Raw genomic sequence first — 14,913 nt, 5'->3', positions numbered from 1 at the left:
AAAGGGTAGTACTCAGGCCCTGAGTTCAAGTCCCAAGACTGACGCGTGTGCGTGTGCACACGCATGTGCGCAGCCCTAGAAGACTAATATAGTAAACAGCTAAAGAATATAGAAAAAAGTGCATGCCCGAAGCCTCAGCTCATAGGAGACTGGCAAGAGAATCAGCAGGAGTTTAAGATGATCCTTGGCAACATAGTAAGACTGACGAAAAAAAAAAAAAAAAAAAAGAAAGAAAAAGAGTGATCCTAGGAACACCAATAAGCTTGACCCTAAGTACCTGTTTGAGAATAAATATTAATAGGAAAATATTTCTTTTTAAAGAAATATATCCTGCTGGGCACTGGTGGTTCATGCCTATAATCCTAGCTACTCAGGAGGCTGAGATTTGAGGATCACAGTTCAAAGCCAACCCATGCAGGAAAGTCTGTGAGACCCTTATCTTCAATTAACCACCAGAAAACCAGAAGTGATGCTGTGGCTCAAAGTGGTAGAGTACTAGACTTGAGCTGAAGAGTTTAGGGACAGTGTCCCAGGCAAAGAGTTCAAGCCCCAACAACTGACAAAAAGATTAAAAAAAAAAAAGAAATACATCCCAATTGAATTAGAATATATTTCAGTTGGAATTATAATAAAATATATGAAGATGAACAAGGATCAAAAGGACTTAATTAAATAACACTATTACATCCAATTTAGATCTATGGAGTTTCCTTCATTGATGGATGACTACCTAGTTATTTGCTATGCAGATGAATGAAACAACTTTCAACTCTGTGTGTGTGTGTGTGTGTGTGTGTGTGTGTGTGTGTGTATGTGTATGTGTGTGTGTGTGTGTGTGTGTGTGTGTGTGTGTGTGTGTGTGTGTGTGTGTGTGTGTGTGCATGCCAATACTGGGCCTCTCACTCTTGTTTGGCTTTTTCCACTCAAAGCTGTCATTTTACCACTCAACCCACATCTCTACTTCCAATTCTTTGCTGGTTAATTGGAGATAAAAGTCTCGTGGACTTTTCTGCCACAATCCTTAGATCCCAGCCTCCAAAGTAGAAGGATTACAGACCTGAGCCATCAGCACCTGGCTTTAAAACAACTTCCTGAGCTGGGTGCCAGTGGCTCATGCATGTAATCCTAGCTACTCAGGACGCTGAGATCTGAGGATCGAGGTTCAAAGCCAACCCAGGCAGGAAAGTTCATGAGGCTCTTATCTCCAATGAACCACCAGAAAACCAGCAGTAGCTCTGTGGCTCAAGTGGTAGAGTGCTAGCCTTGAGCTGAAGAGCTGGAGGGACAGGGCCCAGGCCCAGAGTTCAAGCTCCATGATCACAAAAAAACCCCAAAAAAACAAAAAAAACAACTTCCTGTTTGTCTACATTTTGAAAAAAAAAAAAGATCCAAACAGCAATCTTTATTTCATAAAGATAGGTTTTCACTAGAGATTTATGCACAGTTAGTATATGTGTGTGTGTTTTCATGCTTTTTTGTTGCTGTTGTTGGTTGTGGGGCCTGAACTCGGGGCTTGGGTGTGGTCCCTGAGCCTCTTCCTGCTGAAGGGCTAGCCCTCTACTACTTGAGCCACACAGTACCAGTACCACTTCCTGTTTTGGAGTGGTTAATTGGAGATAAGAGTCTCATGGGGACTTTTCTGCTTGGGCTGGCTTCAAACCACAAGCCTCAGATGTCAGCCTACTGAGTAGCTAGGATTACAGGCGTGAGGTACCGGTGCCTGGCCCTAAGTACTTTTTATTTTGTTAATTATTATTATTTTAGATAAAGTCTGGTTAAGTTGCTAGGCTTGAATGTAACATTGTTGCCAGGATTCCAATATTATTTTTGAGTAATTGAATGATGATATGTCACTGTTGTATATGACATATAATACACCTTTTTTGTGGTGCCTGTCCTGGGTCTTGAACTCAAAGCCAGGGCACTGTCCTTGAGCTTTTGTGCTCAAGGCTAGTTGAACCACAACTCGGCTTCCAGCTTTTTGTTGGTAAACTGGAGATGAGTCTTACAGGCTTCCCTGCCCTGGCCAGCTTTGAACAGTGATCCTCAAATTTCAGCCTCCTGAGTAACTAGGATGATAGGCATAGGCCACTGGCACCTGGCTTAATATACATATTTTATTTTAAGGATGTGTATTTAAGTTTATAGGAATTAAATAATATGTCATCTATTTACTTCAAAATACATGAAAATATAAAAAACAAAGTTAAATAGGGATGGTAAAAAGTAGCATAATATTAAGTATTGACTAATCTGGATAATGAATATATGGTCATTTTACTTTTCTGTGTATATGAAAGTTTTCATGATACAAAAAGTTGAGAATTTGTAGAAAAATGTTTACTGATTTGAAAAGATTAAAACATATTTCAAAAAGTATATATATATAGTGTTACCAGTTTAGGGGAAAAAATAAAAAAGTTAATAGCTGCTGAACATTTCCAAGAGGACAGATTTTTTGTTGTTGTTGTTGGTTTTCTGGTGGTTTATTGGAGATAAGAATCTCACAGACTTTCTTGCCTGGTCTGGCTTTGAACTGTGATCCTCAGATCTCAGTCTCCTGAGGAGCTAGATTACAGGCGTGAGCCACCAGCATCTGGCAGTTTAGCCATTCTTAATCCATAGGATTAAGTGTCTTTTTTCTTCTTTTTCTTAGCTTACATTCTAAATTTTCTATAATTAACAGACATTTTTGTAATTAAAGAAAGTCTTACTTGATATACAGATCTGCTAGTCACAGAGATGTCTATTGAATAACTGTCAGTATTGTCAAAAGAGCCATTTACTGAAACATCCAACAAATTTGGGTTTCCAACTAATACTTTAATCAATGGCATGTCAAGTGTCCGAATACCTATGGAAGCAATGTCAACAGTTAATGTTATGTAATGAAAACGGTAAGCACAATTTATTGGCTAATTAGGTAGAACACCTATGGAATGTATTCCAAAGGCTGTCTATTGGCTGCATATTTTGTGCTAGTACTGGGCATTGAATGCAGGGCTTTGGTACTGTACCTCAGTGTTTTACTCAAGGCTGGCACTCTACCACTTAAGCCATACCTCCACTTCTGGATTCATTTATTTGTGTTAGTACTGGGCATTGTCCTTGAGCTTTTTTGCTCAAGACTGGCATACTACCTCTTAAGCCATTGTACCACTTCTGAGGTTTTGGTACTTAACTGGAGATAAGAGGCTCATGGACTTTCCTACCCTGGCTAATGTTTCAAAAACCATGTTCTTCAAATCTCAGCCTTCTGAGTAGCTAAGATTATAGGCCCAAGACTCTGGTGCCTGGCTTTGTTAGCAACTTTTTTTTTGGCCAGGCTTGGGGCTTGAACTCAGAGTCTGGGCACTGACCCTGAGCTTCTTTTGCTCAAGGCTAGCACCCTACCACTTGAACCACAGTGCCACTTTTGGCTTTTTCTGTTTATGTGGTACTGAGGAACTGAACCCAGGGTTTCATGCATGCTAGGCAAGCACTCTACCACTAATCTACATTCTAGTCCTGTTAGCAATTTTTTTTTTTGGGTCCAGTCATGGGGCCTGAACTTGGCCTGGGCGCTGTCCCTCAGCTCTTCAGCTCAAGGCTAGCGCTCTACCCCTTGAGCCACAGCGCCACTTCCAGCTTTCTTTTCTTTTTTTGCTTATGTGGTGCTGAGGAATTGAACCCAGGGCCTCTGGCATGCAAGGCAAGCGCTCTACCACTGAGCCACCTTCCCAGCCCCTGTTAGCAATTTTTATAAAGGCAACTTGAATAGCTCTTAGGATCATATAACCTCACAAATATTTTTTTTCGGAGAAATATTTCTTCTCTGCATTCATCACTCCTTTGCTAGGTTTTCAAATATATAGCCAGGATAATGTTGATTAAACAGGTACTTTTATTTTTTAAAAAACTTATTTAGGGCTGGGAAGGTGACTCAGTGGTAGAGCGCTTGTCTTGCATGCTTGAGGCCCTGGGTTTGATTCCTCAGCACCACATAAGCAGAAAAAAAAAAAGCCGGAAGTGGCGCTGTGGCTCAAGTGGTAGAGCGCTAGCCTTGAGCTGAAGAGCTGAGGGACAGCACCCAGGCCCAGAGTTTAGGCCCCACAACCAGACTCCCCTCCCCCCCGCCCCCCCCCCCCCGCAAAAAAAAAAACATTAAAAATTTTTTTTGTCGGTCATGGGACCTGAACTCTGGGCCTAGGCATTGTCCCTCAGCTCTTCAGTCAAAGCTAGCACTTTACCACTTCAGCCACAGCGCCACTTCTGGCTTTTTCTGCTTATGTGGTGTTGAGGAATCGAACCCAGAGCCTCATGTATGCAAGGCATGCACTCTACCACGAAGCCACCTTCCCAGCTCCTTATTTATTTGTTGATTTGTTTTAAACAGGTACTTTTAGATACAGTCTTCTATGTTGGGAAGCTGCTACTCCTTTAAGTGACTTAATATTTCCTCAAAGTTTTGGGGTTTTTTGGGGTAGGGGATTTGTTTCAGAGAAACTTAACAAGGAATCACTCCAAACTGTCTCTTCCTAGACTCACTCTTTTTAAGTGACCTAGAGTAAATGTTACTCAATGTAATTCTAAACTTTCTGCCTAGAGGCAGTCCCAGTTGCAATTTTTTGGGGGGAAGGGAAGGGGTACATCAATGTGTGACCTCTAAGACTGTATCCTCAGGAACATGCCTGTCTCCACATGGGATGCTGAGCTTTTTCTATATGAGAATGTGTTAGTTCCCCCAGTAAAACCACCTTGATTCCTTCTCCCTCTCCCTCTCCCTTTCCCTCTTTCTCCCCCTCCCCCTCTCCTTCCCTCCCTCTCCTCCCTCCCTCCCTGCCCCCCTCTCTCTCTCTGCCAGTCCTGGGTGTTGAACTCCGGGCCTGGGTCTCTGAACTTCTTTGTTCAAGGCTACAGCTTTGCTGTAGACATACTATGGGTTTGAAAAAATGTTTCGCCTCCTGTCCTTGGAATTCTTGTACATTTCTTCTGTTCTATCCTTGTGCTTCTCACAGCTGCTCAAGCACCAAGCATGCTTTAGCCTTTTCTGAAGGCTAAAACGAAGAAGCCAGGGTGTTTATGCAAGGTGATGATAATACTAGCTATTAAATGTTACTCATTAGTTCCTGGGTTAAATCAACTAGTTATTAATCTGAGAATGCTTATACACAAGGAGGAAAACTGTTTATGGACAAGGAACCATAGCCCACTCCAGAAAAGTCAACTAGAAAACTTTACCACTTTTGTCAGCCCTGGCTCCCTTCTGCTTGCTGGTTGAAGGCCCAAGAAGCTTTGCTTGATTTTTTTCTTTTGTAATGCTGGTTGGGTCCTGGGGCTTAAATTCAAGACTTGGGTGCTCTTTCTAAGCTCTTTTGCTCACAGCTAGCTCTCTATCATTTTGTTTGTTTATTTGTTTTGGTGATTAATTGAAGATAAGTCTCAAGGACTTTCCTGCCAGGGCTGGCTTCAAATCTCAATTCTCAGCTCTTGGTCTCCTGAATAGCTAAGATTATAGTGTCAGCCACTAGTGCTACCAGGTGCTTGACTTTTTATATGACTTGATGGCATTTCTATGGTTTCTGTGCCACAAACATCCATTAGTAGAAAAATAAGGAACATATGCTCAGTTAAAGAGGTTTCCAGTTAATTGTTGCCAAAGAAAAAAAGTGTTAGCCATTTAAAGCAAAATACGGTATGTCACATGACACTGCCTCTTTATAGGCAACCTGTCCGCAACCTTGCACTATTATGAATTTATTGAAAAGAAAGATTTGAAATGCTCTATTGTCTAATTTCCATTTTTGCTAGCCTGTAAATCAGAGGAGAGAAGTAAAGCATTTGCTTTCAGTCTCAACTGAAGCTGTTTTTTTAGGTTTTTGTTTTTGTTTTCCTGGTCCTGGGGCTTGAACTTGGCTTCGACACTGTCCTTGGGCTTCTTTTGCTAAAGACTAGTGCTCTACTACTAGATCCATAACTTCACTTCTGGCTTTTTCTAAGTTGATTATTTAAGAGTCTGATGAACTTTCCTGTCAAGGCTGGCTTCAAACCATGATCCTCAGATCTCAGCTTCCTGGCTAGCTAGGAGTAAGCCACAGAGTCCAGCTGAAACTACTAATTTTTTTTTTTTTTTTTTTTTTTTTTTTTTTTTTTTGCCAGTGCTGGGTCTTTAGCTCTGGGCCTGGGCACTGTCCCTGAGCTTTTAGCTCAAGGCTAACATTCTACCACTTGAACCACAGCACCACTTCCAGTTTTCTGGTGGTTCATTGGAAATAAGAATCTCAGGGGCTGGTAGAGCGCTTGCCTTGCATGCCTGAGGCCTTGGGTTCGATTCCTCAGCACCATATAAGCAAAAAGAAAAAAGCCGGAAGTGGTGCTGTGGCTCAAGTGGTAGAGTGCTATCCTTGAACTGAAGAGCTGAGGGACAGTGCCCAGGCCTAGAGTTCAGGCCCCACGACTGGACCCCCCCCCCCCAAAAAAAAAAGAATCTCAGAGACTAGGCTGGCTTTGAACCGTGATCCTCAGATCTCAGCCTTCTGAATATCTAGGATTACAAGTGTCAGCCACCAGCACCTGGAATGCAAGCAATTATGGAAGCCAAAGTAAATGTCAGAATATATTTTATATTCAAGGAAAGAAATAATAATTCCTTTTGATTTTTCTCAAGAAAAACAAACTTACCTTTTGTGTTGGGTATGACCTTAACAGCAAACTTCTGAGTGTTTCCCACATCAATGTATTTCACAGAGTTGATGGACTGATCCTCACCAAGTTGTTGTAGCAAATAATTACATGGTTTCAAAAATATTTTCCATGTCCGTCCATTTCTTTGTCCAAAGTTGTGTAAGTACCAATGGCCTTTTGAAAAGGTCGTATTTTTGGGTACACTCCTAGGCATAGTAGCAAAAGCCAAAGCATTCTTAGTATCTATAATCTCTGTGATCAGGAAACTGCTGAAGCCGGGAAGGATCACTGTCTTCTCTATATCCGTAGCTTCAAACGAGGCGTCAGTGACTGGAGGTGAATGGAGGGAAATGAGCACACTCTCTGAGTTTCTAATCGGAGAACAGACTTGCCAGATTTCAGGTTACAATCCAAATGTATTTTTGAGAAAGTTTAACATGAATACATCACACATAAAATTCTAATGTTTACTATGAAACTTACATGCATTCTCAGAAGACAAAAACATGAAGGCCAAAGAAAGAAACTTATTTTTCTCTCTCCTTTATCAATCTGCCTCTATCGTTCCTTCCTTCCTTCGTTCCTTCCTCCCCTCCCTTCCTCCTTCCTTCCTTCCTTCCTTCCTTCCTTTCTTCCTTCCTCCCTCCCTTCCTCCCTCCCTTCCTCCCTTCTTCTCTCCCTCCCTCCCTCCCTCCCTCCCTCCCTCCCTCCCTTCCTTCCTTCCTTCCTTCCTTCCTTCCTTCCTTCCTTCCTTCCTTCCTTCCTTCCTTCCTTTCTTCCCTCTATCCCTCCATCCCTCCCTCCCTGCTTCCTTCCTTCTTTCCTTCCTTCCTTCAGGTCTGCCCAGAACAGCCCTTCCTCTTCACCTGCCAGAAACCAGTAATCACCTGTCAATCACCTGATTGTGAGTTAGCAAAGGATCCCACTTCCTGAACCACCTTGGTTACACCTCGTTCAGTGAGAAATTCCTCATGCTGGGCTGGGAAGGTGGCTCAGTGGTAGAATGCTTTGCATGCATGAGGCCCTGGGTTCGATTCCTCAGCACCACATAAGCAGAAAAAGCCGGAAGTGGTGCTGTGGCTCAAGGGGTAGAGCGCTAGCCTTGAGCTGAAGAGCTGAGGGACAGCGCCCAAGCCTAGAGTTCAGGCCCTACCACCAACCAAAAAACAAAAAAAAAAATTCCTTGTGCTCTGAGATCATTTCCACATCCACTGTGGTCCCACCTCCTGCCTTTCCCTATATAATCCGGCTTAACACAAATCCCCTCCTCTTTTCCTCTTTTTCCTTCCCTTCTGTCTCTGTGTCTCCATCTTGTGGGGGCTGGCAGTTTGCTCTCCCCCCCACTAAACTCTCCTCTGCCTGAATCATGTGGCTGTTTCCTTTCTGGTGAACCTTACATCTTCCTTTCCTGCTTTCTTTCTTTTTTCTTTTTCTTTTTTTTTTTTGTCAGTTGTGGGGCCTGAACTGTGGGCCTGGGCGCTGTCCCTCAGCTCTTCAGTCAAAGCTAGCACTCTACCACTTGAGCCACAGCGCCACTTCCGGCTTTTTCTGCTTATGTGATGCTGAGGAATCGAACCCAGGGCCTCAGGCATGCAAGGCAAGCACTCTACCACTGAGCCACCTTCCCAGCCCATCAACTAGGATATTTTATACAGACAATAAAGACCATTTTATTGGTGAAAATATAACTCAGTAGTGAAGAGCTGAGGGACAGTGCCCAGGCCCAGAGTTCAGGTCCACGACCGGACCCCCCAAAAAAAAAAAATCCTAGTTGGGTGGTCACTTCTATTGATGAAACATTAATGGAATTCCAGGCATGTATTATTATATTACAAACAAATGAGTTAGATCCCAAGTGTATTAAACTTTGATAAGTTGCCATTTGGACTAAAATTTCATACTAGAGCTGTGAATGTAGTTCAGTGGTAAAGCATTTGCAAGACTCTAGGTTTGAGCTTCATCACTGCAAAAAAATAATAAAATAAATTAAAATAAAAAAGAAACAATGCTCTGTAAAGGAACACAAACAGTTTTTTTTGTTTTTTTTTTTTTTTTTTTTGTCGGTCATGGGGCTTGAACTCTGGGCTTGGGCACTGTTTCTCTGCTCTTCAGCTCAAGGCGAGAGCTCTACCACTTGAGCCACAGCGCCACTTCCAGTTTTCTAGTGGTTTATTGGAGATAAGAGTCTCACAGAATTTTCTGCCCAGGCTGGCTTTGAACCATGATCCTCAGATCTCAGCCTCCTCAGTCTTTTAAAAAGATTTCTTTTCACTTCCTGTAACCATTAGAGATGTGTTATATGTGTATATTTACCTTGTGGATCAAGAACAAGTTTATAGGAGGCAGTACGAGTTTCCTCAATGGAAAGAGAGCTAGACAAACAAGAGCTCTCATTTGCTTCTTCTACTGCAAAGGGTTCTATCAGTTCTGTGAGGACTGAGGTCAAAAATCCTACAGGCTTCTTATGCCGCAGTACCTTCTTTATGGCAGCTACTCCAGATTTACTAAAAACAAACCAACAAGACACGAAACAATTTGCATATTCAAATGATTCAACTGAACCGGTTTATAATACATGCATATAATACATGCAATTTACAAATAAGATATACCATTCTAGGCATATAAGCACTTGATCATTTATTCAAACTAATTGTCAATAACATGACAACTACAGTTTTGTACCTCAAAATTAGTATAGATTTATATTTTTCTTCCTTCCTTCTTTTATTCCTTCCCTGCTTCCTTCCTTGATTCTTTTTTGCTCTCCTTCCTTCCTTCCTTCCTTTCTTCCTTCCTTCCTTCCCTTCCCTTCCCTTCCCTCCCCTCCTTCCTTCCTTCCTTTCTTCCTTTCTTCCTTCCTTCTTTCCTTCCTTCCTTCTTTCCTTTGTTCTTTCTTTCTTTTTTTTTTTTTTTGTAGTGCTTTGGCTTGTATCTGGGCCCTAAGAAATGGAAAAACAAGTGTTTTACCAGTGAGCCAACAAAGCATTAATAAGACAACTTTTTTGTTTGGTTCAAGATTGGGATTTGAACTCACTATCTGACACTTTTGGTCACTGGCTGGCACTCTACTACCTAACCTATGCCTCCAACCCCTAATAAGACATTTTGATGAGAAACACACAAAACAAAACAAATCTTAGTCTAATGTTTTCTATCTGAAGATGCTGAAAGCTAGTTTTCCCATTCATCCCTCTTAACTGCAGCTTTATTTGTGACCATGTAATAAAGGCCAGAGTTTTTTTTTAAGTTTAAACTTTAAGTTTTGGGTTGGAACTCAGGGCCTTACCCTCACATTCAGCTTTTTCCTTCTAGGCTGGTGCTCTACTCCTTGAACCACAGCTCTACTTCCCACTATGTGGTAGTTAACTGCAGATAAGAGTCTCACAGATATTCCTACTGCAGCTGGCTTCAATCCTTGATCTTTAGTCTCTTTTGTAGTTAGGATTACAGTCATGAGCCACCACCACCCAGATAAAGTTTAAACTTCCTTCTTTCCTTCCTTCCTTCCTTCCTTCCTTCCTTCCTTCCTTCCTTCCTTTCTTTCTTTCTTTCTTTCTTTTCTTTCTTTCTTTCTTTCTTTCTTTCTTTCTTTTTCTTTTTTGGGGGCCAGTCATGGGGCCTAAACTCTGGGACTGGGCGCTGTCCCTCAGCTCTTCAGCTCAAGGCTAGCGTTCTACCACTTGAGCCACAGCACCACTTCTGGCTTTTTTCTTTTTTTGCTTATGTGGTGCTGAGGAATCGAACCCAGGGCCTCATGCATGCAAGGCAAGAGCTCTACCACTGAGCCACCTTCCCAGCCCCTAAACTTTCTTTTTTTATTTTTTTTTTTAAGAATATTATATGGCTGGGCACTGGTGGAACATGCCTTTAATCCTAGCTATTCAGGAGGCTGTGATCTGAGGATTGTGGTTCAAAGCCAGCCTGGGCAGGAGACTCTTATCTTAAAAAAAAAAACCCTCAGAAAACTGGAAGTGGCACTATGGCTCAAGTGGTTCAGCGCTAGCCTTGAATTGAAGGGCTAGGGACAGGGCCCAGGCCAAGTTCAAGCCCCATGACAAAAAAAAAAGAATATTATACAGAAACAGGAGCTGTGGCTCAAATGGTAGCACATTAGCCTTGAGGAAAAAGCTCAGGGACAGTACCCAGGCCCCGAGTTCAAGCCCCAGGATCAGCACAAAGCAAAACAAAAATAAAACAAAAAAAAATATCAAGCAATCAGGCTAGCAAAAAGGTACTCAAGGGCTGGTAATGTGGCTTAGTGGTACAGTGCTTGCCTAGCATGCATGAAGCCCTGGGTTTGATTCCTCAGTACCACATAAAGCCAGAAGTGGTACTGTGGCTCATGTGGTAGAGTGCTAGCCTTGAGCAAAAGAAGTTTAGGGACAGTGCTCAGGCCCTGACTTCAAGCCCCAAGACTGGCAAAAAAAAAAAAAATAGTATTCAATAATATTTTCTTTATAAAACAAGTTAGTATTTCAGTACAATGTAACTATGCAGAATACATACAATAAACATGGTCACAAAACAAAAACTCTGCTGGCTCATAACAGATTTGAAAAAGCATGATAGTCACTTTGATTATAATAAAAAAATAAAAATGATTGAAACATTAAGATGGCAGTTGACAAAGAGCCAAATGTGTGTGTGTGTGCATGTGTGTGTGTGTGTGTGTGTGTGTGTGTGTGTGTATTCACCAACACTATGGTTCCTATAAAATAATAATACTTAGATACTAACATATAAAACATAAAATTCTAATATTATGAGAATCTGAGGGAATAAAACAAGACATTTTCAGCCAGGTACACCTATAATTATAGCTACTTAGGAGACTGAGATCTGGATATCATGGTTTCAATCTAGCCAGGGCAGGAAAGTCTATGAGACTCTGATCTCCAATTAACCATCAAAAAGCCAGAACTGAAGCTGTGGCTAGAGTAGGAGAGTACTAGGCTTGAGTGAAAAACTCAGGGATAGCCTCCAGACCCTGAGTCCAAGGCTCCCCTGCCCCCCTGCCCCAAATTAGAATCTAAAGATCAGCAGTCAATCTAAGTAAGTATATTATTCTTTACCCAGAATGTATCAGTTTTCCAAAGTGAAAATTTCTAAATATCCTTGAACGGACAGTGCTCACAGGTTCGTTCAGAGGTACGTATGCAAAAAATGCCATCTCATTAAGGGAGATATACTGTGGAGCAAGTGCAGTCTCAAAGCCCAAATCAGGAGCCTGGAATTGAAGAAAACATTGTATTTAAAATATATTATGCTTCCTTTAGGATACAGGTTAAACACAGATTTGTTTCCAGTTCTTTTCAATATTGTTTCACTTATCCTCTGGAGTGATACACAGATGTGATGTCTTTGAATATCCATGTGTGCTGGGCACCCATGGCTCATGCTTGTAATCCTGGTTACTCAGGAGGCTGAGATCTGAGTACCACAGATGGTTCAAACCCAGCCTGGGCAGGAAAGTATATCCATATCTATATCTATCCACATGCATGCAAGGGTATGCATGTGTTTTTCTGTTAACGAAAAAAGATGGCAAAGACTCAGTTTAAGATTCTTGTGCCCTTTGTAGAAGGCTGTAATGGGAATGTCTGCAGAGATGTGTCTGGAGTCAGTTTTAGATCTGGGTTCTTATGGGTTGGGAAGGTGGTTCAGTGGAAGAGTGCTTGCCTTGCATGCATAAGGCCCTGGGTTCGATTCTTCAGCACCACATAAGCAGAAAAAAAAGGCAGAAGTGGAGCTGTGGCTCAAGTGGTAGAGTGCTAGCTTTGAGCTGAAGAGCTGAGGGACAGCACCCAGGTCCAGAGTTCAGGCCCCATGACCAACAAAAGAAGCAGAAGAAGCAGAAGAAACAGAAGAAGCAGAAGCAGAAGAAGCAGCAGAAGAAGAACAACAACAACAATAACAACAACAACTGGGTTCTTATTCAGTTTCATTTACAAAAGGACTTGTCAATCCTAAGTCTCTTGACTTTCGCATGGTGCGTCCATTCTTATTTCTTCTAATTCACAGAGTTGCCCTTGCAACCTTCTTTTCTTTTTTTTTTGGTCCCATCCTGGGGCCTGAACTCTGGGCTTGGGCGCTGTCCCTCAGCTCTTCAGCTCAAGGCTAGCACTCTACCACTTGAGCCACAGCGCCACTTCCGGCTTTTTTCTTATGTGGTGCTGAGGAATCGAACCCAGGGCCTCAGGCATGCAAGGCAAGCGCTCTACCACTGAGCCACCTTCCCAGCCCCCCCGCAACCTTCTTTTCAACAGGGCCAATCCTAGCCCTGTACAGATTTGGGAACTTTTAGAGGTGAGAAGTATGTACTCATCCCAATGGGGATATTGGCATTGACATTGCTGTTAGGTGACAAAGGAATGACTGGTGTCATGCGCAGTGCCTCCAAGATCAATTCTCTTGTCTATTAAGCATTTTTTCACATTTTTGAATTATTTTTATTTATTTTTAATTTTGGGAACTTCCTAAGAAAGGGGACACATGGGGAAGAAGAACATGTGGCTAGAAGGACAGGCCCTGCATCCAGTTGCCATTGTTCCCAACTCCAATAAAGAACCACTTGCATATTTTTTGGTCAATTATTTGTCCTCCTTGTGTCATTTCCTCATAAGTAAAATGAAGATAAACAGTTGTTATAAAAATAAAGAGTTTTAGTCGGGCAACAGTGGCTCACGCCTATAATCCTAGCTACTCAGGAGGCTGAGATCTGAGGATCCCAGGGCAAAGCCAGCCCAGGTAGGAAAGTCTGTGAGATTCTTATCTCCAACAAACTACTAGAAAACTGGAAGTGGTGCTGTGGGCTTAAGCGGTAGAGCTCTCACCTTGAGCTGAAAAGTGTAAGGACAGTGCCCAGGCCCAGAGTTCAAGCCCCATAACGGACAAAAAAAAAAAAAAAAAGAAAGAAAAGAGAAAAAAAAAAAGAAAAGAGAGTTTTAGCTGGGTGCTGGTAGCTCATGCTTGTAATCCTAGCTACTCAGGAGGCTGAGTTCTGAGGATTGCTGTTCAAACACAGCTCAGGCTGGTAAGTCCCTAAGACTTTTACTGTCAATTAACCACCTGGAAACCTGAAGTGGCGCTGTGGCTCAAAGTGGTAGAGCTCCACCTTGAGCAAAAGAGCTCAGGACAACACCCAGGCCTTGAGTTCAAGCCCCATAACTGACAAACAAAAATAAATAAATAAATAACCAAAATAACAGTGACTCGTACATATTAAGAGCTAGTGCTTCTCCCTGCCACAAGAGGATGCACAGCAGCATTCGTGGAGAATGAGTGGTGATGCTGTGGTGTATAAGTTCCTCAAACTCAACCTGAGTATTAAAACCCCTACAGGCTTTTCTTTTTGGCCAGGGCCTAGGCACTGTCCTTGAGCCTCATTTGTTCAAGGCTAGCACTCTACCACTTGAGCCACAATGCCACGTCCAGCTTTTTCTGTGTATGTGGTACTGAGGAATTGAACCCAGGGCTTCATGCATGCGAGGTAAGCACTCTACCACTAAGCCACATTCCCACCCCATTTTAATGGAAGGAAGTTAGGCCACTTGCGGCAAAACTACAATGTTAGTGAACCACTGAGGTAACTCCTGTTTTGGTTAGGTCCACTCTACTGTTCACAGCATCCACTTTGTATATTTGCAGAATCCATAGCTCAGATATTGGTGCTTCCACAAGATGCATACACAGGTGTTATAGCACCCCACTCTCATGTAAGGGTTCTCCAGCCTTGCTGTGTCTGCATTTCTCAGACAGGAGATACTAAAATATCATTCTCTCCACTGGAACCTACCCTGGTAAGTGGAATGGGAAGTCTTTACTAGATGCTAACCTTGAGTGAAAAGCTCAGAGACAGCCCCCAGGCCCTGAGCCACACAAATACACACACACACACACACACACACACACACACACACACACACACACGTTTGCTTCCTTGCTGATATACTGATGACTTCATTTTCATGACTGCATGGCCAATGTCAAGTGCATAGACCTATATAACCTCACAAGTAGCCTATTACACATTATCGTGCACATTATCTTTATTCTAAGAGTCTGTATCTAGTGTCATTTATGCAGAACATTAAAAACTCTGTCTTATATTAGGATCAAAGAAACTAGAGGGCAGAGTTAACATGAAAGAAGAAAAGTGAGCCAAAATTCATGTTTCCTCAAGGTCAACCTTAGGAAGTAGAGAATCAACCCCAATAACAAGGGATATAATTTAGAGGATCTGATGTT

At 42.3% G+C, this 14,913-nt stretch overlaps 1 protein-coding gene across 4 annotated transcripts in view; it reads right to left on the bottom strand.

Moving 5' to 3' along the window:
* LOC138831485 (cation channel sperm-associated auxiliary subunit beta-like) overlaps nt 1–14,913 on the bottom strand; it is an 80,729-nt gene that overhangs the window by 11,871 nt on the left and 53,945 nt on the right. For all 4 annotated transcript variants that reach the window (XM_070028547.1, XM_070028548.1, XM_070028545.1 and 1 more), the window contains exons 17-20: nt 11,739–11,893; nt 8,977–9,167; nt 6,661–6,993; nt 2,715–2,854 (exon numbers count right to left, since the gene is read on the bottom strand). In XM_070028547.1, the coding sequence (XP_069884648.1) occupies nt 2,715–2,854; nt 6,661–6,993; nt 8,977–9,167; nt 11,739–11,893 (819 nt within the window). The remainder of the gene's footprint in view (nt 1–2,714; nt 2,855–6,660; nt 6,994–8,976; nt 9,168–11,738; nt 11,894–14,913) is intronic.

Source organism: Dipodomys merriami, unplaced genomic scaffold (assembly GCF_024711535.1).
Source record: "Dipodomys merriami isolate MVZ:Mamm:240054 unplaced genomic scaffold, mDipMer1.0.p SCAF_198, whole genome shotgun sequence".
In the NCBI taxonomy this organism is placed as follows: Eukaryota; Metazoa; Chordata; class Mammalia; order Rodentia; family Heteromyidae; genus Dipodomys; species Dipodomys merriami.
Note: the sequence above shows the minus strand (reverse complement) of the source record. Positions and strands in the feature narration are given on the sequence as shown.